General features: G+C 35.1%; 1 protein-coding gene across 2 annotated transcripts in view; it reads right to left on the bottom strand.

Annotated features, from left to right (window-relative positions):
• The window catches only part of ush2a (Usher syndrome 2A (autosomal recessive, mild)), a 394144-nt gene that overhangs the window by 64086 nt on the left and 306052 nt on the right, over positions 1-24006 (bottom strand). For both annotated transcript variants that reach the window (XM_009293147.5, XM_073928624.1), the window contains exons 56-60: positions 18600-18707; positions 14500-14683; positions 6814-6971; positions 2272-2430; positions 31-193 (exon numbers count right to left, since the gene is read on the bottom strand). In XM_009293147.5, the coding sequence (XP_009291422.2) occupies positions 31-193; positions 2272-2430; positions 6814-6971; positions 14500-14683; positions 18600-18707 (772 nt within the window). The remainder of the gene's footprint in view (positions 1-30; positions 194-2271; positions 2431-6813; positions 6972-14499; positions 14684-18599; positions 18708-24006) is intronic.

The following is a 24006-nucleotide window of genomic DNA, read 5'->3' on the forward strand; positions in this document are numbered from 1 at the left end:
TATATGTGACAGTGAATGCTGTCTGCGTACCTGTATATGAAGTAGTTAGTGATGATGCCATTGGGTTTGTGCGGTGGACTCCAGCGGACCTCAATAACAGCTGCACCTGTAGCAGTAGTAACTGGAGGGTCTTGAGCTATCGGAGCAGCCTCAGGGGTCCGAACAGTCACCCCTTGTCCAACACCACAACCATCTGCACACATACAGATATTTAAAACAGACGTCTACCATCTGCCACGGTAAACCTCACAATTAACACAACTTACTGAAACAGGCAGAAAGCACTTTATAAACACACATATACAACACCGGCAAAAAGTAAGGCCCAATCCCAATTCTGTTTTTGTACCCCTACCCCTTCCCCTAGGCCCTTGAAACAGAGTTTGACGGGGAAGGGCTTCAAAATTTACCCCTAAGAAATGTACAGCACCTGCACACATCATCATATGTCATCGCGATCTCTTGCTTCAAACAAGATCGATGATCCCGACTGCTGTAGTTATTCTAGTTGTATTATTTGTAGGTATTTATCTTTAGGAAATCACTGAAGGCATATATAATGTTATCATAACGGTATCATGTGGCAATAAGATCGTAACTGTACTGTGCATTTACACAGTGGACATATTCATCTATGTTAACACACGAAAACAACATTAACATTATTCCAGACACTGTAAAAAAAAGTCATTCTCAGCCACTAGACATTTCTGACAGGGTATTCGAGTGTCATCGAGTGTCCGTATGTTGTGGGACTATCATACAGGAGTTATTATTGGATTTTAGATAGCAACATTTTGCCAGCTTTTTTTAAAACCATGATGGTAAAACACGAACACCGTTATGAATGTATTAAATCATATGCTCGTTTGTTGTAAAAATGTGTAATAATGACAAAAATTTACTAATTTGTCCATCTCCTGACTTCCGTGTGCAGTCATGCTGCGGTTGTAGATGGCGTATTCTGGAAAATTTTCTCACCCCTTGGTTTCGAGTGTTGTCCTGAAAAATTATGATTTTCAAGGGCTATCTAGCCCTTGCCCTTAGCCCTATGCCTTCAAGCTAAAGAGAAGTGGGACAAAGGAAAGGACTAAGGGGTGGAATTGGGATTGGCCCAAAGAAACCAATTGAAAATTTTTGAGTAATTTGAGAATTTGAGGTAGGTCTTTAGAGTAAAAGGTTAATTTGTGATCATAAACTATCGGTAACAATATTTTAAATAGGTGTATTATCATACACCTATTCTGAGTATTTATTTCCAGAAATAGACAACAGATCAGTAGTCTCAAACTCAATTCCTGGAGGGCCACAGCTCTGCAGATTTTAAATCCAACCAACTCCAACTAACACCTGGTTAATAGTCTCTAGGTAGTCTTGGACACCTTGATTTGTTGGATCAGCTTGGTTTTAGGGGCTTGGTTTTTAAGGGGTTGGAGCAAAACTGTGCAGAGCTGCGGCCCTTCAGGAATAGAGTTTGAGACCCACGCAATAGATCAACACAAAATATTCCATGTTTTAATACCTTAAAGAGAAACATGAAAATACAGCCAATTTAATTGTTTAAAATCTATTTGAGTTTCTCTCTTCTGTTGTGTTGGCGTTAGGGTATTTAGAAATTCCTAAAGAACATTTCTTGCAAATCTAGGGAATAGATAATTTTGCTGGCACCCATTGAAATCCATAGTATTTTTCTCCTTCTGTGGAAGTTAATGGGACCCAGCAACAGACATTTTTTAATCTTCTTTTGTGTTCAACAAAAGACAAAATCTCATAAAGATTTAAAACTACATGAGGGAGAATAAATGATAATTTTTGGGTGAACTATCCCTTTAAATACTGGTAAGGAAATATGTATTTCGTTGTCAAAGTGTCCAATTTATTATTGAAAATGATGCAGTAAGATCTACCCTAAAAATTTATATTTTTAGACAAAGATGGGCACTTGTTACTATGTATCTGAACATGGCAACAGGACATAATATTCCCAGGTGTACCCTTTGAAATTTGAAAATCATGTATGTGTTTTTTTTGTAATTTGTTTTTATTTACTAGTAGTGTTATTATTATTATTTAACTATTTTTTAAAATAGCTGCTGCGGTCACTGACTTTTTAGTTCTGTAAAATGTTTAAATGTATACAAAAGTTAAAAAATACATATATATTTTCATAATTATAATTGCTGATGTCTCCTCCTAAGCTGAAATATCCCCCTAATCATATCATGTTTTGACTGTCTCTTAATGTTAAGCACATTTCAGCTTCCAGAGTACCTGGCTGACATGCTTGTACTTGGACATGGTAGATGGTATAGGGGTCCAGTCCTTGCAGTAGCAGGAATTGCTCTGGTCCAGCAGAACGAATGAGTGGCCGCTCAGTGCCTGCGTTGAGCAGGATGTTATATTCCAAAGGGAAACTTAAATTATACACACCTACAAGCAAACGGAAACAGAAAGTCACATTCAATTGTTTTAACTCACTTACTGTATATCCAAGGCCTTTGGCATTACAGGCTTGTCAAAGCAGGTTTAAATTGTAGAAACCCGACATAAATACAATCACCAATCACTAAACAAAATTATTAGTGACAAAACAAACACGCAATCCTTTCCACAATCGCAGTATGTACTTATACTACAGCGCAAGAACTGACACACAGTGGATATGACACTTTTGGAAGCTTTGCCCTTGATCCAACATCCATCTGGGCAAGCAGGCACTTCCCCTGATCCGTCTATCCCAGCGCTGTCCGAAACACACAGACACGCTCATGCTCTTCTGTAATGCATTTGAACTAAAGAATGTAGAGTCCCGGCACCCACGCTTTGTTAATATTCCCATCACTAGCGCCTTTCATAATTTACGGCAACTGGAGGCTGATAGGTTATTCAACATTTATGAGAGCCAAGATGTATTCAGAACGGGCTGATTATCTTTACAAATGAAAAAGTTAAATTATTCAACTTCCTTCATTGCTGTCTCCCCGAGCAGATGTAGTCTTTTGCCTGAGACACAAAAACCCGCTGGAATTAGACGGTGCTTTGATCAAAGCTTCCTGCCTGAGAAGTTCAATCGCACAGGTCCCTAAGTTCTATTATTTACAACTAATCACTGACTTTGGAGTTTTTGCACTTTCAACTCGAATGAGAGTCTAATAAGAAATAATGGCACAAAGGAAAAGAAAAGGAACATGCTATCAGATCTGATCCATCAAGCACAGGTGCGGCTTCAAACCATGGCCCGTTTCTGCATTCGGACTTAACCAAGCGTGAGATATTGTAGTTTAAAGCCATAGATTTTTCGCTCGCCTCTCTCAGAATGTAAAGTCAATAAAAGATCCGGGCTATGTAAATGTTTTCTGTGGGTATCAGGTCTGTTTAAGGGCTCTTATGGTGTAATTGAGGTTGTTTAAGGGGATCCTCTCACAGGAGAGAGGCGTAATGGGGCAATAATAGCGAAAGATGGACCATCTGAGGCAGACAATCAGGAGCGCTTGAATGTAGCCTGTGAAATCACTCTTGAGTGTGTGAATATGCGCGCACACTCTTAAACATCCCCTCGCATCTTCTTGAGGGAAAACAAATACGTGCATGCAGATTCGCTTAGGTGGGCTTTGGATGCATGACCTGGTAAATGCATGCGCAGACATCTGACATGTTAAGGGTCTCTGGCACATATGTGAAGCAGGTGGGCTGGTAGTTTCAGCTTGAGCATGCAGAAGAGCGCTCCGGAGTCTCTGAAGTAGCACTGCTCATGCTACGAAGAGAGAGAGAGAGAGAGAGAGAGAGAGTTTGTGTTTGCTCTCCATGTGAGAGAACACTCAGCCCACATGCACAGTGGGATGTGCAGATGAGGCTGGTGCTGCAGTCTCTCAGTGTAAACAGAGCCATTGATTGATTGATGGAGGCCGGTGGGCTGCAGTTTGCAATAGAAATGATGAGAAGATCATGCAGGATCAGTGTAATGATAACACAAACTGATGCAATCAGTGAATCTCAGCAAGCACCTCCCAGAAAACAATTAATTGTGTTAAAATTGTATTGGGTTTTACACCTAAATAAGCAAAATGGAAAATGAATGATCTCAGTAAACACATTTTGATATTTAAAAGGTAAAAATCCTACTAAATTTAATACAAATAAAAACAAAATAATATATAATAATCTAAAAGCAATTATAGTAATATGTAATTATGTATTATGTATGCATATTATGTAATATGCATTATGTATATGTAGTATTGCACAAAATGGGTATTTTTCTGAACACTTACACTACCGGTCAAAAGTTTGGGGTCAGTTCTTTTTTTATTTCCTAATAATTTAAATAAATTTATTCTGTTCATTAAGGCAGCATTTATTAGTGGGAAAAAAAAGAGTTAAATTGTTAAATACTTTTTTTATTAAATATTTATTTATTACTTATTGTATGTAGTTTCAAATGAAACTATTATTCCAGTCATTATTGCTTTTATTACTACTATCATTAATAATAATCATATAAAAAACAAAAATAGTAATAAAAAAAAATATTAGAGTGATTTTTGAAAGATTATGTGACTCTGAAGACTGAAAATTCATCATTAAAATCCCTGGAATAAATTATTAAATCAAATTATAAACTACTTTTGAACAGTTATTTTATAGTGTAATAATATTTCACAATTTTTTAATTTGTACTGTATTTTTGATCAAATAAATGCAGCCTTGGTGAGCAGAATAAGCTTATTTTAAAACATTTAAAAATGAGCTTGTTTCCAAACCTGGTAGCGTACATTTACACAAAACAACACCAATAACATTAATAAACATTTTTAAACAAATACAATCTTATTTAAAGCAGCAATAACAGTAAGTAGTATTTTATTATTACTTTTTTTTTACATCAAATGTATAATTTATCTATTTGAAATAATACAGAACAAATATAACAAATAAAATAAAAATAAATAAATACTCGCTACATTAAATCATTTTTAAACAATATTTAATAATATTTAACAATAGTTTAAAGGGGTGGTCCACTACGATATCATATTTTAAACTTTAGTTGATGTGTAATGTAGCTGGGTGAACATAAACACTGTTTATTAATCTGAATGTAAGATGCTCAAAGTTCAATGCAAAGAGAGACATATGTTTTTACAGAGTTAGCTTAGCAACGCCTACAGTGAATGAAGTTTGGGGACTACAAAAAAATACATGTGGGCTAGTGAGATCACAAGGGCTTTAGATTACGCTCATTCACCATGCGCATACACCGTGTGCAGAAACGGCATAGCCAGAGGCGCTGTAATGTTACAGCTGAGAAAGTTAAAATGCCGTCTAAATGCTGCTATTTCCACAGAGCTTGTTCTGTTTCTGTATTTGGGCTTCCAAAGGACATGACACAAAGGAAGAAGTGCTTACAGTTTAATTTTAATTATGTTCCAGAGAATTATAAAATAAATATAGCTCTAGCATTTGACAAAGGACAGCTTCCAGAATCTCTCTCAGTTTAGTGCTGGATTTGACTAAACACTCCTCCAACTGACAAAGCTGTGGATTGTGAGCCACAACCTGATAGCAATTTTATTTGTTAAAATTAGATGCATAGTTTATAGCAAGGACATAAACAAGAATGTAAACAATAGGAAATGGTGTTTGGCAGAGTTAACAATTTAGCTACAAATTCATATTTATCAGTCAAACCGCTGTAAACACTCACAATCCTTAGCAGCAATGCAGCGTCTCTCTCTATGCAGCTGCTTTCCATATGTTATACATCTCAAATAACCAACTCGCAAAATATTTGTGAACATTTTATATTATCCACACATGCTTATTCAGAATATATGTAAAAGACACTTGTCAGATTTTATTTTAGGGAGCAGGCATGAGGTTCAGCTGTGTGCTCTAATACGGCCGGCTAACAGCTTCTCTGACTGACTGTTTATACAGCGCAGGTGTACGTGGTGCCGATTCACGAATCAGCACATTATGTTAGCTGACCAATGAAACCCTCTTGAGGACGGGCCTTTCAGAGGAAATAGGAAATATTACAGTCATTTTAATGTTAGCTGAGTAGCTGTATATAATCAAAGTAAGATATATAAAAAATAAGTGAAGCAAGAGCATTGCTTTACAACCTTATAAACACAACCAAGCCTTAAAAATACACTATGGACCCCCCTATAATAAAACTAGTTTTTAGACAAACATTTGTACAGATTCTGAAGAGAGACTGTGATTTGTGATTTTGACTGTCCTGTTTCTGACATAATATAAAAGTGTTTATAACCTTTCCTCTTAAAAGCTACACTTTAATCTTCGCCTGATCTCAACTTTTCGGGCTTTTAGAAAATGAACCCAGAGTGTACTCCAAAAAAGTAAACAAATTAATAAAATCTATGTGTGCTCCCGTTTCACTGGGTGCATCGGCAAGTACGTGATCCGCACTTGAGCCAACTTCTCCTCAACTCCACAGCAACAGTGGAGAAGCAGAGAATGAATGGGACACGATTGGACAGTGATGGGAGAACACGCACAGGTGAAGGGCGAGCGCATCTCAAACAACTCTCCCCTAAATCACAGCAGAGGTAGGAAAAGCTGTCACTTAGGTTTGAATGTTAATTGATTGGTGGGTCCCATCTACGTCCGGCCCGCACTGATGCATGTACAACACGAGCATGTTGGGCTCCTTCTAAATTACACACAACGCCACTCGTAAATCCCTGACCGCGTGCCGTCACTCTCGCAGGCCGGAGCAGGAATAAATCAGCCTCGCGTGAGTGCTAAATAGAGAGGCTGCATAGTGCATTAGGTTGTAAACATTACCTGGGGGTGACCAGGCTACAAAGACGGAGCGAGGGCCATGGAGGCTGACATTATATGGAGGAGGAATCCTTTCCGGTGAGGAGATGGGGGTCTGAATGACGTATCTATCACTGCGACTGCTCCCGCCGCCGGTGGTGGCCTCCAACTCGTACACATATCTGAGGAGCAAAGATGGATAGCAGATAAATAAGTCAACTGCGAAACTAAATTATGCTATTAGCTTAAAAGTCTCCTGTCACAGAAGTTAAATTTGCCTCTGTTTCAGCGATTCTCCATTTCAGGTGGGAGTCGGCGCTGCGTTTAATTATTCATTGTCCGCCAGAGAGAGGCAGGTGCATTGATTCTGCCATTAAGCTGTGTCTTTCACAGCAAGCGTAGTTTTGTTTTGAGGATGTGCAGCTTTCATCTTAGGTCTCAGAATTCAGGCATGAACGCCAGCGGAACAAATTTTAAAATCATGAATGCAAGCTTAAAATAATAACTCTTTTTTTCTTGCATAGAATGATGTCATACAGAGTAATTTTGAACTAATTTGTGAGCTTTTAACTACGGAACTTACAAAAGTAAAATAAATGAATTAATTAAATGTATATATTATTTTATTATTCATTTATTATGTTAAATAATTTACCAAATCAATAATATAACTGCTGAAACAGAAATCATAATAGTGTACAGCAGAATTAAACTAAATATTTTGTTATGAAACACCCAACTTAAGGTGCAAAAAAGTTCTTTTTCCAAAAAGAATTGTTTACAACAATATTACTTAAGAAACTTAAGGAAGATTTAAACACTTTTGGAAGTAACTTAATGTTTTTTATAAAGATTGTATCAGTTACATCATAATGCCAGTAGATGGCAGCAACTATTAAATTCAACATATTTCCAACATAATTCAACATATATCGAATTAATATGTAATTGAATTAATCATTCAAGCAATTAGTTCAAAATATTGATTCATCCAGAAATAAGTGATGGTGAAATTAAGCTTTCTGAACCAGTGAACCAATTAACTCAATTGTATCGAAAAAAGGTTTGTTAATTGCAACTTTCCAAATCAGAGCTTGATGGGGACCTTTGCTGGATAAAGTGTGGTAAACACTGTGTTGCAAAAATGTCAAGTGTTTGCAACCAACCAACTCATTCCTGTAGTAAAACAAAAATAGTAAAATAAACAAATGACCAAATTACTGTTTTTTTTTTTTTTTTTTTTTTTTTTTTACGTATAAGGTATCTTACATTACACCACAGATGACTATAGTAAATTACAAGGTTCTCAATAGTATCTACGTTTATCATATTTCAACTGGTCCTACACCCATACATTTATTCTGAGCGGGGTTTGAATCAGCGAATCCTGCATGGGAGGCACTTGCTCTAAGGTGGAGGCTATGAGAGTGAGGCTTGCCAGCTGGCCTCAGTAACACAATATACTACAATATGCTGTAGCATTCATTAAAATAGTTGTCAGTAATACACTAATACACTTTAGTATGGTTCAAAAGCTTTTTACTATAAATATGATTGGTTAAAATGCTGTTTTATCAAGTAAAAAAAACAAAAAAAACAAGCAAATGCTTTATTGGTAAGCCATTTAATCATTGATTCAAGAGATCTGTTCAAACATCTTGATTCATCCAGGACAAAAAATTATTAGCTATTGAATCATTGATTTAAAAAATGGTTACAAATGCTGATTCATCCAGTAATGAAACTAGTAAAGAGATTTATGAGCGAGTCACTAAATCATTCAAAAGTAAAGTAATTCGTTTTAAATGCTGATTCGCCAGTGTTGAAACAGGGGAAGTCTTTTTGAATAAGTCAGTGAATCATTTATTCTAAAGACTTGTATCAGAAGACTTGATTCTTTCAGTAATAAAACAAGCAAAGTTTTAATTCTATTAAGTCACTGAATGTTTGTTAATTTATAAAAATTTGCAATTAATTCAATCAGCTTAATAAATTTAGACTGTACAGACTGTAGCAATTAAAATTTGATTAACACCTTACATCAATGTTATATTGTTGTTCTTTTGTTTAGTATACTGCTGAATGAACGAATGAATGAATGAATCTAAAATGAGTTGACTAGTCCACTACTGACCCTCATGAAATGTACTGATTTCTGCTATAACTAAAGAAAGGAAACCGCTCAGATGACTAAGCCTTCTTGTAATTCTGCTTTTACATTACACTTGATTCATTGGAAAAGTCCCCGTTGGATCGATACGGTGTGATACTATTTAACAGATGACATTGTTAATGCAATGCTGATCAGCCCCTCCACCGTGATCTGTGACAGGCGTGACAGATGCTCAGAATGGACATGCATATGAATCGAAAGTGAAGTGTATGTGCGCGTGTGTGTATGCGCATGTATTAAGCCTGCTGTGGGTTATAAAAACACTCTGCAGAAGGCTCTTTTAAGACATACATGACTTCACAAGATAGATTTGCCTTTTAAACAGAGATGGGTGTCAGTGCAAAGGTGTGCATTAGCAATGTATGTGGGTCATGTTCAACATTAAAGGCTTTTAATTTGCCATAAACTCCACCGCCAGCCATTAATACCTCTACATTAACTATTGTTCCAGTGCTATCCCTTTTAAAATAGTCACATCTATTATTATAAACAGTGCTCATCATGTGTAATAAAAGCATTAGCGATATTAATCAGAGAGCATGTTTAGCACACACATGAGTCTCGGTAGCTGTGTATATTTTGTGCACTTTAAAGTTGACATATTATGCCCCTTCTCTTCAGATCTAATAAATCTCTGGTGTCTTTAGAATGTGTCGGTGAAGTTTCAACTCAAAATACCCTACATATCAGTTTTTATACCTTGTCAAATTTGGCCTTGTTTAAACAAAAATACCCTATACCTTTCGTATGTGTTCACTTGAATGCTAATGAGCTGCTACTAACCAGATAAGGGCGGAGCCGTTACACTGTATTCTGGAGAAGGAGATTCTTGACTATTTTTCTGAGTGTTTTAAAACTTGTGGTTGTTTTTTTTCTAAATTATGCAATGAAAACATATCCCCTTTACCCAACCCTAACTATGACAAGAGCCAATCAAAAAACATAGTCAAAAATACTCAATGTTTTGGCCCCACCGTCTAATCTGCTAACATTCCTGCAGAAACTTGCTATACTTGCTGTTCTGTCACTATAAACATAATCCAACAAGTGGAGCCGAAATGTCAAAAATGACTTGTAACAGGGAGCAGACTTGCATGTTTGGCATTAAATATTGTTTGCAATATTATATATCACTTTACCAACATTTTTTGGCACATTTCATCTAAAAATATACACTTACTGGCCACTTTATTAGGTACACCTGTCCAACTGCTGATCTACTGGGATTTTCATGCCCAACCATATCTAGGGTTTACAGAGAATGGTCCAAAAAAAAAAAAAAGAGAAAATATCCAGTGAGTGGAAGTTCTTTGGGCACAATTGTCTAGTTGATGTTAGGGTCAGAGGAGAATGGCCAGACTGGTTCGAGCTGAGAGAAGGACAACAGTACTCAAATAACCACTTGTACAACCTACCTATGCAGAAGAGCAGCTCTGAATGGACAACATATCAAACCTTGAGGTGGATGAGCTACAGCAGCAGAAGACCACATCGGGTACCATTACTGTCAGGTAAGAACAGGAAACTGTGGCTACAGTTTACACAAGCTTACCAAAATTGAACAATAACCGATTGGAAAAATGACAAATCTGCAAAAAATGACAAAACTGCATGATGCTATCATGTCAATATGAACCAAAATCTCTGAGGAATATTTCCAGTACCTTGTTGAATCTATGCCATTAAGGCAGTTCTGAAGGCAAAAAGGGGTCCAACCTCGTACTAGTAAGGTGTACCTAATAAAGTTGCCAGTGAGTGCCATTCAACAATCATTTCTCCATAGCCTCAGATGTTGACAGTCTATGGAGCCTTGTATGCAGTGTTGAGCAAGTTACTTAAAATAAGTCCTTTACTACTAATTACATCCTTAAAATTGCATTTAAATAACTTTTCTAATTGTTTAGACTTGAATCAGTACCACCTAAAATTCAGATACATCTCAGCACATAGACATTAGAAATTAAGACATCGCCAACTACTAATCTGTTTCTCTAAATTGGTTTATACAGAACAGTTAAATTTATTTACAGTAAGTATGGCAAGTATATTATATACAGTAAGTAACTGTAATTAAATACAGATACTGTTCGTAATTTAATTAACTGATTACACCCAACACTGCTTGCATGTTCATTGGTTCATCCAACAACTGAATATATAAAGAAAATAAAAAATGTGTCTGGTACGATGAGAAGAGGTGACTGCTGCAGTGCTGTGGGTGGAAACATGCAGATAAAAAAACTAGTCATTAGGAAAGCGAAATCTGAACTACACATTTTTTTCAGAGAAAGGCTTACCAAAACAAAGTTACTAAGTTGTAATTTTTCACATTTTCTTGGTTGGTAGATTCTTTAGAGACCTGTTTATAGCACTTAAACATGTCAGATTTTCATGATATGTCCTCTTTAAGTCAAAGTAACATAAAGTGGAGCATCATATGAGGTGGTGAGTGGCTAACCTGTTTCCCCAGAGGGAGAAAGGTTAATATTTCACTCGTCAGGGAGACTTTCCACGCTGGTGAGGTAAGTGACAGCTAATCAACATTGTCATAAATAATCGATGAGCAGCAGTGCTGGCTAACCCCCCCTGCCCCCCTCTCAGCCCCTGTCCCACATCAGCCTATAGCCTCTCCAGATAATGAAGCGCTCGTCTGCCTTTGTAACGCTCCTTACAGAGCTAAATTGGAAGAAGAAAGGGAATGGGATGAGCACAGGAAAAGGGAATGCTTTTTGGCAGGTCAACTGGAATTACGGCAAATTAAACGTCATGGCTAACGTTTGAAGCTATACTGTATAAACAAAAGCAGCAGAGAGACCATGAGACGGAGGTCAGGTGACTCAATGACCCGTCCAAATGGGCCAATCAGAAGACACATGCTTTTGACAGTTTAAATCAGTGTGAAAGATATAGATTTGCATGTTGAATATGGGATAAACACACACATATACACAGACACGCTCTCTCTATATAAATGTACATGTGAGCGAATGCGATGAACAATCTGCGAATCACTGATTGTAAAATAATGAAACAAACAGATTTATCCTGTATCTTAAGCAGCTTATGAGACTGAACCATTGCAAATATTTACACAACATATTGCACAAACTAACCAATTATTTTGCACACACAGCGTCCTTGTGTGTGTTTTTTGATTACAGCCAACCAACAGATTTCACAGATGCTAAGACTGGATATATTCATGAATAACGAGGCACTGACAAAACAGCAAGATTTCGACAACGCTTAAAAAAGAATCTAACTATCATATTTACTTGTGTATGTTAGAAGTTATGTAGAAGTTTTATTCTGTACTACTTAATCAAAATTAAAATAAAGAACTTGAAAAACATATTTTTTTTTGCAAAACTGACCCTGAGTCTTATAAACTAGCAAAAAATAAATAAATAAATAAAATGGTAATTGTTTGAATACTTTGATTAACATACCCTTTTTAATGATATTTTAAACCAGGTAATAGAATGTTTTCCATTATACACAAATACTTAACATTGAATTTGTTTATTAATTAATTTATTCATTCATTTTCTTGTTGGCTTAGTCCCTTTATTAATCTGGGGTCGCCACAGAGGAATGAACTGCCAACTTGTCCGGCATATGTTTTACTCAGCAGATGCCCTTTGAGCTGCAACCCATCACTGGGAAACATCCATCCACACTCATTCTCACACATACGCTACAGACAATTTCAGCTTACCCAAATCACCTATACCGCATGTCTTTGGGCTTGTGGGGGAAACCGGAGCACCCGGAGGAAACCCACGTGAACTCTGGGAGAACATGCAAACTCCATGCTAACTGACTCGTCCGAGGCTCAAACCAGCGACCTTCTTGCTGTGAGGCGATCGTGCTACCTACTGCGCCACTGTGATGCTCTGAATGCCTCTTGATGCCATAATGCCCCATTACTTAATACAATTTAATTATTAATTCAAATAATTTATTAATACTTAAGTACAAATATGTAAAACACTTTGGTCACACTTTACAATAACACTTGTCATTAGTAATAATATTAATAATTCAATGCAATATTAATGTATTTAGTAACATGAACTAATCATGAACAATACTTTTAGCATTTATTAATCAGAGTTCAACATTTACTAATGCATTATTAACATCCAAATTCACGGTTGTCATAAATGTATTGTTCATTGATTAAAATATTAAATGCTTTAACTAAAATTAACTAAAACATCTTTATTTTAAAGTGTTACCAGCATTTTTTTTTATCAATTAATAATATATTACACCATGCAATATTGCTAAATATAGTACATTATTTTATTAAATTAATTGCTTGATTTTATTACAAAATTTGTAACATCATTAAATTTGCTCAGTAAAACAAGCTTGATGTATAATACAACCCAGGCTCATTCTGAAATGTACCTCTATATACAATTCTGGAGAGCGCTAAATATGTCCCAGGAGGTACGTTTTTTTTGTTGCAGTTTTCGTTTTCGCGATCCACCAGAGGCCGCTGTGTATGCCTTTATGAGATCTCAGGTTTCCCCCGCGAGAGCCATTTGTATCTGCTGTTCTCACGTAAATCCACCAGAGGCTGCTGTTGACTGACCCACTCCTCCTTCCCTAAACCCAACTAGTAGTATTTTCAAAAGCACCGATTTCAGCGCACACCCACTCTCTAAACCCAATCGACAGTTTTAAAAAGCAATCCGGAAAAAAAAGCCCTCCTGATTTTTACCATGTTTTTAGATTTCACCACATTCTCACCCTGTTATTTGTTTTTTTTTATTTTTTGGCTTATGTTTTTGTCTTTCCTGCTTTCTGGAACCATTCTTCACAGGACTTGAATCCCGTCGTCATGGTCATCTCCTCTCTTCATCTCAAGTACGCCTATGTACATGGGCTACGAACTACTAGACAAACTGGTAACAGCGGGAAAGTTGTCCATATGGAGGTAAGCTGTCAGCTGGTAAGCAAGAAAAGGAACAGCGAAATACTGCCCCATAGCATTCGTTTTAAAGACTAAATGCATCTATACATACATCTGGCTACATAAATCGAGATCTCCAGAAATTTATATAGGGCTACTTTTGCAGAGTGAGCCTATGTTGGTATTTTGTTAAATATTAGTATGTTATTATTGTTCAAAGTCTAAAAATATGTAATTATGTGATTGGAAATATTTAACATAGGGGGAAAAATGACAACCATTTTAAGTAGAAAACATCAAGCCTGCTAGCTTTTTCCTTCATTCCTCCAAGTGCCTCACTCTCACTCTCCATCAAGAGCAGAAAAGTTAGCTTGCTGTCCTCTCCCGAGTCACAAGGGGAACAACGCGATCAATGCTGCTCTCCAAGCCAGCGCTGCTGCTCATTAGCCTCCCTGCTCGCTAAAAAACTTTTAATGATTTGGTATCAGAGCAGCTCTGTTACTGAAGAGCTCTGTTATTGTAGAGTCCCAGGATTCTTTAAGACACACATAGGATTAGATGTCATCAATAATCAAGTGCTAATGGCTTGTTAAAGATGGCTGAAAGATAGGACCTGGTGTTGGGCTGCAGGCCAGCGTCTGTGTAGCTCATCTTTCCTCCGTCGGCGGTGAAGACGAGCTCTCCGTCCCGCAGCAGCCGGTAGCCAGAGAGCAAGCCATTGAGTTTGAGGGGGTCACTCCAGTGAAGCTCCACCGCGGAGGAGTTTAGCTGTATGTGTCTGGGCTTTGACCACACACCTGGACACATAGGAGGACACACGTATGAATCGTTTTGTACATCATATATTGGGGATGAATGATAATAGCTTAAATGGTATTTATTGCAATGATGATATCAATCAGTATGTTTACATAAAAAAATTATATTCCATTATCAACATAATTAGGACAATCCTCTGATTAACAATCTACAATTTAAACTGAGATTTTTGATTACTGTGATCGGGCTAAGGGAAAACTCAAAATAAACACAAACCAAATTAAAATGTACTTTTATAAATTTACTTTAAAATGTACTTTTAACAGACTACACTACATGCTATTATAGCCGTGTAGACTTTTCGAAGGCAGTGGTCAACAGTTTAATGACAATCAAAAGAGCAGATCAAAAGAACAATCAAAAGATCTTGAAGCTAATATTTGTTTCCTTCATCATCTGTTTTCATGTATAGCATGACAAATTATTAGCTGCCCTTAAGTGACTAAGATTGTCAAATTAATCTTAAGCACCCAAAACTGTTAAACAATGCAAGCTATTTATGTTTAAAATGCCAAGACACTTAGATTTTAACATTGAATGGTGTTATGTGGCATCATGTGCCATTAACAGATTTATATTATGCTTAATTATGTAATATAACAAACAAAAACATAGAAAGAAATATTTTAAAAGCAACTGATGTAAACACCATATAATATTCACCTTCATAATATTGTCTTATTCAGAATATGGTAAATAATTAGATTACTGATGTCTGTGTAAATGTTCCCAGTGACAAAAGCTGCTTTCAAACAGTGATACGGGTAAATATCCAGAAAATTACCGGAACGACTTTTCTGGTATATTCAAAAACAGCGCTGTTCATTCAGACAAGAACGTTCCAGAATTTTTCTGCAAAAGACCATTCGCACATCCATTCCAAAATACCAGTAAATTCTGACATCAGTAACCAGAAATGAGTCCAAAACGGCTTGATTGTATTTGTAAATGTAATAGGGATCCAGCTTGATTGTTTCACTTTTATTTAAAGCTTTAGCATTCATACAGCTTATCCCAGATACACCCAAAGGCAGAAGCACAAACCACAGCTAAATGTTTACACATTTGACAACATTACGAATTCTGTGGATGGATAAGTATTGTGAACAACTTCGATGAAAACATATGGAGGAACACTTTTGCATGTTGAGAAGTACATAATATGTGCGTGCGTGCCTGCGCTCACTGGAGCGCTCCTGCACTTCACGTGCACACGCGTCAAGCAGAGCTTAAAGCATTTTCTTAAAGCATCATAAGCATTTTCTGGATATTTGTTTCCACAGTTTTCATTAAGGGCTCTATTTTGACGGTCCATCACAAAACGGAAAGCGCAGGGCGCAAACGCATTCAGGGAGTGTCAGAATCCATATGTGCTAATATGAGGATGGGAAAATCCACTTTGCGCCATGGCCTAAAAGGGTTGAGTTTATTTTTTTTTGGCTAGAAAATAATATGTTTTGTAATGTTTTAATTATTTATATTTATATCCTAAATATATTCTTGTTATATCCTATATATATATCCTTAATATTTTAATTATTTTTCACATGTAAAGATATTTGCGTATTGCTCTACTGTACATCTTGGGTGTATTAGGCAGTGTGCAAGCGAGGCACACAACTAACGCGCTCTGCGCCGGACTTTAGACCGAGCTTGTTCTGGTCTAAAGAACAGACTATTACAGTTTCTCAAAATAACAATGCGTCAGCAACACGCAAAAACACGCCTGCTTTTTTAGACCAGAACGCCTATGGGCGCACATACGAGCGCAAATAAATAATTAATTGCATCTATAAATTGTTTCTATGAATTAAATAATTATATATAAATATATAAACATAAATAATTAATTTTTCTACTGAGAATCAAAGAAATGTTGTGTATTGGTAAAGTAGGGATCAGAAATTCTGTGCTGAAACTAAAAATTCTGGATGCACTGTTTGTAATAAATATGTATTAATCTATCAAATCATATCATTTTGTAAAATGCTTAATGTAACTCTTGAACATAAATTATACTAATTATATAAAAGGCAAGCAATTAAAATATCCACATTTTATTGACAATAAAAAAAAAATTTGACAGTGAATTAGCAGAGAGGTGTCAGTTTACCAGTGTTGCAATGGCAATTTAGTAGCACTATTGTAAACAGCAGGAACAAGTATACTACAGAGAACTATCCTGTTGTCACTTTATTTAAGTGTACTTAGCTTCTCTGGTGAAAATGTGTGTTTCAAAAAAATGTGTAAATTAGATAAATATTTACAAAGCAGAATAAAGCAACTAAATATGTTACTTAGTTACTTTTAAGAAAAGTATGTGTTACTTTTTATAAAAATGAGATATACATGATTATTATAAGTTACTTTTAAAGGTAATTTTACTAAACACTGGATGTCAATTGCAGTTTTTCCCCAACATTTTTTTACAGAATATCTTGTTTTGTATTTAACAGAGAAACAAAGATATTCTTAAAAGTTTAGAACCACTTGAGTGTGAGCAAGCGGTGTGGAAATCCTCATTATTAGGTGGGAACTATCCCTTTAACATGTAATTAGTATCACAAACATATCTGTGGCTAAAAACATTTCACGTTTACTGTGTTTTGTTCCTCCTTTGTTCCTGGTCTGTTGAAAATAATTAGTTCGTTCTAAGTTGCCGTTTACCATTCAACATCTGACACCTCATTGTACACAGTTTTTAAAATATTTCACTGATTGTTGATACAGTCTAATTGAAGTTAATCCCATGAATCGATATTACTTTATTTTCAACCCGGGCTCATTGTGAAAACGTAGCCCCGCGGACGTTTCTGCGGACTGCGATTTACGTCCCGGGAGGTACGTATTCGAGCGTTTTTTTGTTTTTGCGGATCCGCGAGAGGCCGCTGTGCACCACATTCGCACCCGCGCCGTTCTCGCGCGACAAGCCGCCGGATCGGGGGAAAAAAAAAAAAAAGAAGCAACAGCCCTCGTCTTCGATTTCGACCGCGTTTTCGGATCCCGCCGCGTTCTCGCCCTTATTTTTCAGATTCCGTTTTTCGTCTTACCTGATTTCCAGAACCTGCTGTTCTCCGGACTCGATCCCGGTCGTCGTACGGCGGCCGGCTCCGGCTCCTCCTCCGGGGCCTCCGCTCCGCCGAAGCAACGCTGTGAGCTAAGCGGACAAACTGATTGCATTGGGAAAGCCCTCCACTTGGAGGCGAGCCGTCGGCCGGTGAGCGCGAAGAGGAGGGGTGGAGCGGCGCCACACCGCCCCGCAGCGTTCGCTCGAAAAAAGACAAACGCGGCCTTTACGTACCTCCGGCCACGTAAATCACGGTCTCCAGAAACGTCCATGGGGCTACGTTTCCAGAATGAGCTTGGGTTGTTTATTTTGATGTTCCCTTCAACACATTTTGTTGATTTTACTTTACATTGCAACTACCTGCCAACTAATTAGACTATACAGTAAGTTAGGTTGGGGTTAGTGTTAGAGTAAGTTGACATGTACTTGCAACTATTCTTATAGTCAGCTGAATGTAATTTGGTGTAGCAGTGTCAGCAGATTTTAAGCAGACGGTCTAATAATACTCTAATGAGAATTAGTTGGCATGAAGTTGCAATGTAACTTACAGTCAACAAAATGTGCAAAAGGGAGCATAAAAAATAAAGTGATACCAATAATTTATGCAAAGAATGATGAGGGGTAGTAAAAAGGTGGTAATTAACATTAATAAAACTCTAAATAGGTTTTTCATAAAAAAAAACTAAATAAATATCCTGCACTACAGAATCAGAATCTAAAAATATATTATATTTATGTAATTAAAATCCAAAACAATCAACATCAAAAGTCAATATTTTGTGAGTGTTTTTACAAGTGTGTGCATGTGGATGTGGATGTGAATGAACCTGCAGGTGCGTCTTCCATTGTTTGACCCATAGATGGCTGACTCGCTCCGCATCCTGCTGCAGTGCATGCCATCACAATGAAGCTGTAGTTGGTGTGAGGCTGCAGACCTGCAGACACACAAACACATTAGCTTTAAACACCACACACAAACACACATACTGTACATACACACCCATCACCTCTGCAATGATTAGATACTGATGAATTTAATAATAAATGTATGTATAAATCACATTATATATATAAAAGTGTTTTCAGGACAATAGGTTGCATGACTAAAAATTTAAAAGATTAAAATGCCATTGTTGGATAATAAAATACAGGTAAGTAGCAGTTACTGTATGTTTAAGTAATATCTTATAGCTTTATTCAGAAACCTTTCTATCAGAAAATATTCTATCAAATAAGTAAGCAAATATTTCATAAAATGTTAAATATATTCTGGACAATTTAGTATTAATTAATAAAATAGCATACAAAAAGCTATCAGCACCTAAACACGTATAAACATATGAATACACTAATATAAATTACATAGCTATTATAATAATATATTCTCTTCTGTGAGTGATGTAATATTATAGCCATAATATAATCATTATGGCTTTTTGCTTTATTGCAGTTATGAATCTATGAAAATGAATGATTATTTGTAAATGATATCTCATTTAACAATCTTTCAGCAGGATTGCGTTCTTAATATTTAATATAAACAGAATTAATGGTGAAAGGATAAATGGAAAATGAATGAACCCAAAATATATTTCTATATTAAATTAATATTATGATATTATAATATATGAATATTTCAAAGTATAACCCTAAGAATATTTAGGAATTTTTTAGTGTTTACTGTAAAATGTAATACACCATTTAATTTTTTTTTTACTGTAACACTAATTACAATAGTACTACACATAATGAAAAATGGAAAACAGTATTTGACCGTATATTTTTACCATGCAGTATTTTTTTAGAGTATTTTAACGTTTTAATATTACTGTATAGCATTTTACAGTTATCAAATATTATTTTATTTAATTAATTAGTGCTATATAAACCTTTTTGGGACACGTTCAATAGATCTATGCATGCAATGTTGAAGCTGTAATTAGGATAATCAATTAAACAGTTTCAATTGTAACTATAAAATTATGTGAAAACGAAATCATGTGAGTTTGTAAATATGAAGTTATGCAACTGTAAATAATATAATCACTGAACATTGGAAAGACCATTCAAATAAAAATTAAATCCATTGATGAATTGTTTGATTTACATAGAATTAATTAAAATAATAATGAAAAGAACAAAACAAAAATAAATAAGAAAATAAACAAATAAATAAAGCCAAAAGTGGGAGTCTGTGGCTGTCAAACCCAGCACCTGTGTCAAAGCTGCAGCTTCAGCAGTCTGAACTGTAAATCTGGTTCTAATCCTGAAGCACTTTAAATCTCTTCTTCTGTAATCCTGAAGTGTGTGAGTGTGTGCCACCACATCTGGAGGAACGTCTGTTTAGTATGCCTGACGGCCGCTCTCATTTAACCCAAACACAGATCAATGTTTTGAGAACGTTGAGCTGTGTTTGGGTTAAGTAAAGAATTCTGTTGAGCATACTAAACACAGGGGACAAGCGCTGAATACTGCCTTTAAAGCTCCACTTCACACATCGCCATGCAAAACATGTCCACGTGTGTGTATTCTGGAAGGGCCAGGTTATTATAGTGGTGAGGGGGGACGCTTTTATTGCATTAGGTGTTCAGTGGGGGCTGGAGGCGTTTGCATGGGGCAAATCCAAGCTCATTTACTGATTCATCTATTAATGAAGTAAACAGAAAGATAGCATTATTGAGAAAATATCTAATAAAATAAAAGGAAGCATGAAGAAAAATCTTTGAATGATTACTCAGAATAAATCAGGAAATAATATACAGTATATTTATTCATTCATTTTCTTTTTGGCTTAGCTTCTTTATTAATCAGGGGTCGCCACAGCGGATTAAACCACCAACTTATCCAGCATATGTTTTACAAAGCAGATGCCCTTCCAGCTGAAACCCAGTACTAAGAAAAGGAAATAGTATTAGTAAACAAAAATTATTATTAACTTAATAATTATAAGGTATGTTAAGTAAAATAATAAGGTATATTATTATTTTTGTCAGGTGGTTGAAAATGTTTAAATATTTCTGATTTGTCAATAATAAAAAATATATAAAATGCAATATTTATTTATACTTATAACGCACCCAAACATGCACACAATGCACACACACACAAACAACACAAACACAAACACACACACACACACACACACACACACACACATGAATAAAAACCTAAAAACATCAAATTTACATAATAAAATTTAATTTAAAACTTGTAAATTTAAAAACTAATGCAAACAAACTTCTAAACTGGAAAAAAGTCATAATTTTACTACCATCATCATCAATCATCATCATTATTAATATTATTATTATAATTATAATAATTATTAATATTGTTATTATTATTATTATTTATTCGTTTATTTTCTTTTCGGCTTAGTCCCTTTATTAATTTCGGTTTGTCACAGCGGAATGAACCGCCAACTTATCCAGCATATGTTTTAGGCAGTGGATGCCCTTCCAGCTGCAACCAATCACTGGAAAACACCCATACACAGTCATTCACACACACTTACACTTCGGACAATTTAGCCTTTTAAATTAAATATTAAAAAGCACAAAATAATTACTAATATTTCAACCAAAAAAAAAACAAAACAAACGAAAACAACACACACACACACACACACACACGCACGCACACACACACACACACACACACACACACACACACACACACAAAATAATTTTATTATACAATGATAATAATAAACACTAGAAATACATTTACTAATTTGAAATAATATTTATTTCAATTTTCCTTCTTTCTTTCTTTAATTCCTAACAGAAAAAAAATATTTATGGTCTAATCAAGCTAAAGGTTAAGGTTGTAATTATCAATACACACAAACTATATCAGATTAATAAAATAATAACAACAAAAACAGAACAAAACATTGATCCGTTCAGCACATCACTCTCTCAACATTCTGCATTCACACTCAAACTGAAGGGGGCACTCTTATCCTTTTAAACACATAAGCGACTTCAATCAAAACGGCAAATAAATAAATATATAAATAACCACACAAGTAAAGAAAAAAAAATCAATCATTTCAGCTCTAACCTCTTCTAAGCACACACCGGTCCGTTTGTAGCACACGACCAACTCAAAGTGAAACAATGCAGTAACTGTCATCCAAATTGCTCCGTACAGGTAGAGCGAGGTAATAAATGATATAAAAAGGTATTTTATTGACAAGCTGCTATTTACCGTTTGCATTAGAGAATATGAGAGGATGATCAGTGCTTGCTATCCCTGAACGGGACGACTCGACGAGGGGAAAAAGACCTGCAATGCTTTACCTGGCGCATTGATAAAACCTCTAAATAATTAAACGTCCACTTCCTGTCTACAATTACTTAATGTTTTTCTTTTTTTCTGTCTGAGGGGGATTATGAAGCGATCTGTGGGCTCCACGTGTCGGCCAAGCAGCCCTGATGCCTTTTATAGGATCAGTTTCGTCCCGCTCACGCATAATTTAGGAGGCAGAGGTGCTTCTCTTCTATCAGGACACGGGCAGACCTCGCTGAACCTCAGACTGATAACACAGGTAAAGGCAGATCGGGATGATGGAGCTGCTGCGTCGAAAAACTAACCGCTCACTTCACAACATTCAGTAAATTGGATATGCAATGAATGTTAGAAGCTGCATGTTTAGGAAAAATGTCAGAGCACTGCATTTATTAAACAGGATTAAGGTCTGCAGCCCTGTGCAAGCAAGTCACGAAAAATTTTTTAAAAATAAATAAAAATGGTGGTCTTAAATGTGCCTATTGATAATTAGGACTTCTTGTGGGTTTCTAAAACAAATTAAAATAAAACAAAACAAAATAAAATAAACCCAAATAAAACTAACCAATATAAAACAACACAAAATAAAATAAATTACAAGAGAGTGCAGGCCTATAATAATAATATGTGTTTAAATAATTATTACATCTTGCATGTTTTAAAATAAGGTCAAACAAAGTGAAATGAAATAAAATAGAGTGATGGTCTACAATAATGCATGTGCTTTTTGATAATTAGGACTTTTTAAAACAAAACAAAACACAAAATAAAAATGACAAGAGAGTAAAGGTCTATAATAATAATAATAATAATAATAATAATAATAATAATAATAATAATAATATTAGGTGTTTTGATAATTATTAAATCTTGCATGTTTTAAAATAATAAATAAAATAAGGTGAATTAAATTAAACGAAATAAAATAAAATAGAGCGATGGCCTATATAGTATAACACATAAAAGTTTTTCAATAGTTATTACATTTTGCATGTTTTAAAATAAAAATATATATTTTAAAATAAGGTAAAATAAAATAAATTAAATTAAATAAAGTAAAATAGAGTGATGACCTATAATATTGCATGTGCTTATTGACAATTAGGACTTATTGTGGTATTTTAAAATAAAAAAGTAAAATAAAATACAGTAAAATAATCACAATTCACCTTCTTATTCTTCTTTTGCCATATGAAAAATCAAGGGCAAAGCATAGGATTATATAATATAAGGTCTTTTCAAATAATATTGAAACTAAAAGATTTTTTCTGTAAATTGGATATAAAATCAATGTTACTACCTGAGACGTTTAGAATATTTTTTGAGCATTGCATTAACGAAAATGCTGAAGATGTGACAAAGAGATGGGAATGCTTGTACTGTATATTAATATATTATTAATTCATTTACAAATGTCCAATTAAATGCATGACTGGCAACATAATTTATATAATTGAATGCAATAATTCATCAGTTAATGAAATGTTATACGTGTTTTAAATTCTTTTGGGACTTTATACTTAATTTAACGCAAACTAATTTGCAATGATGAAGTGCATTATGGCTGTCAGTTTATCTCTATGAAATTATAAAAATTAACTTGCATGAAAATAAGGCTGCTACTTATGAATATTGTTATTAATTTTACACACTGTTACTTAAAAAAATATCACTGCATTCTGTCCATAAATTTAATTATATTTTAAATAAAATAAGAGAATACAGAGAATTTTACACCAATTTTACAATTTTATCTACATGACATTAAAACCATGAGGTTAGTGGCAAATTCTCACCAACACTTTTTTTAAACTTCATTTCATGCATTTAAAAGACATTTTTACGAGCACTTATTCAAAAGAATTATTTTTTTCTCTATGAATTTTTCCAAATGATGAAGTCACATTTAAAACTACTAACGCTTAAATCATTGATATTTTT

The sequence above is a fragment of the Danio rerio genome, chromosome 17 (assembly GCF_049306965.1).
Source record: "Danio rerio strain Tuebingen ecotype United States chromosome 17, GRCz12tu, whole genome shotgun sequence".
NCBI lineage: Eukaryota > Metazoa > Chordata > Actinopteri > Cypriniformes > Danionidae > Danio > Danio rerio.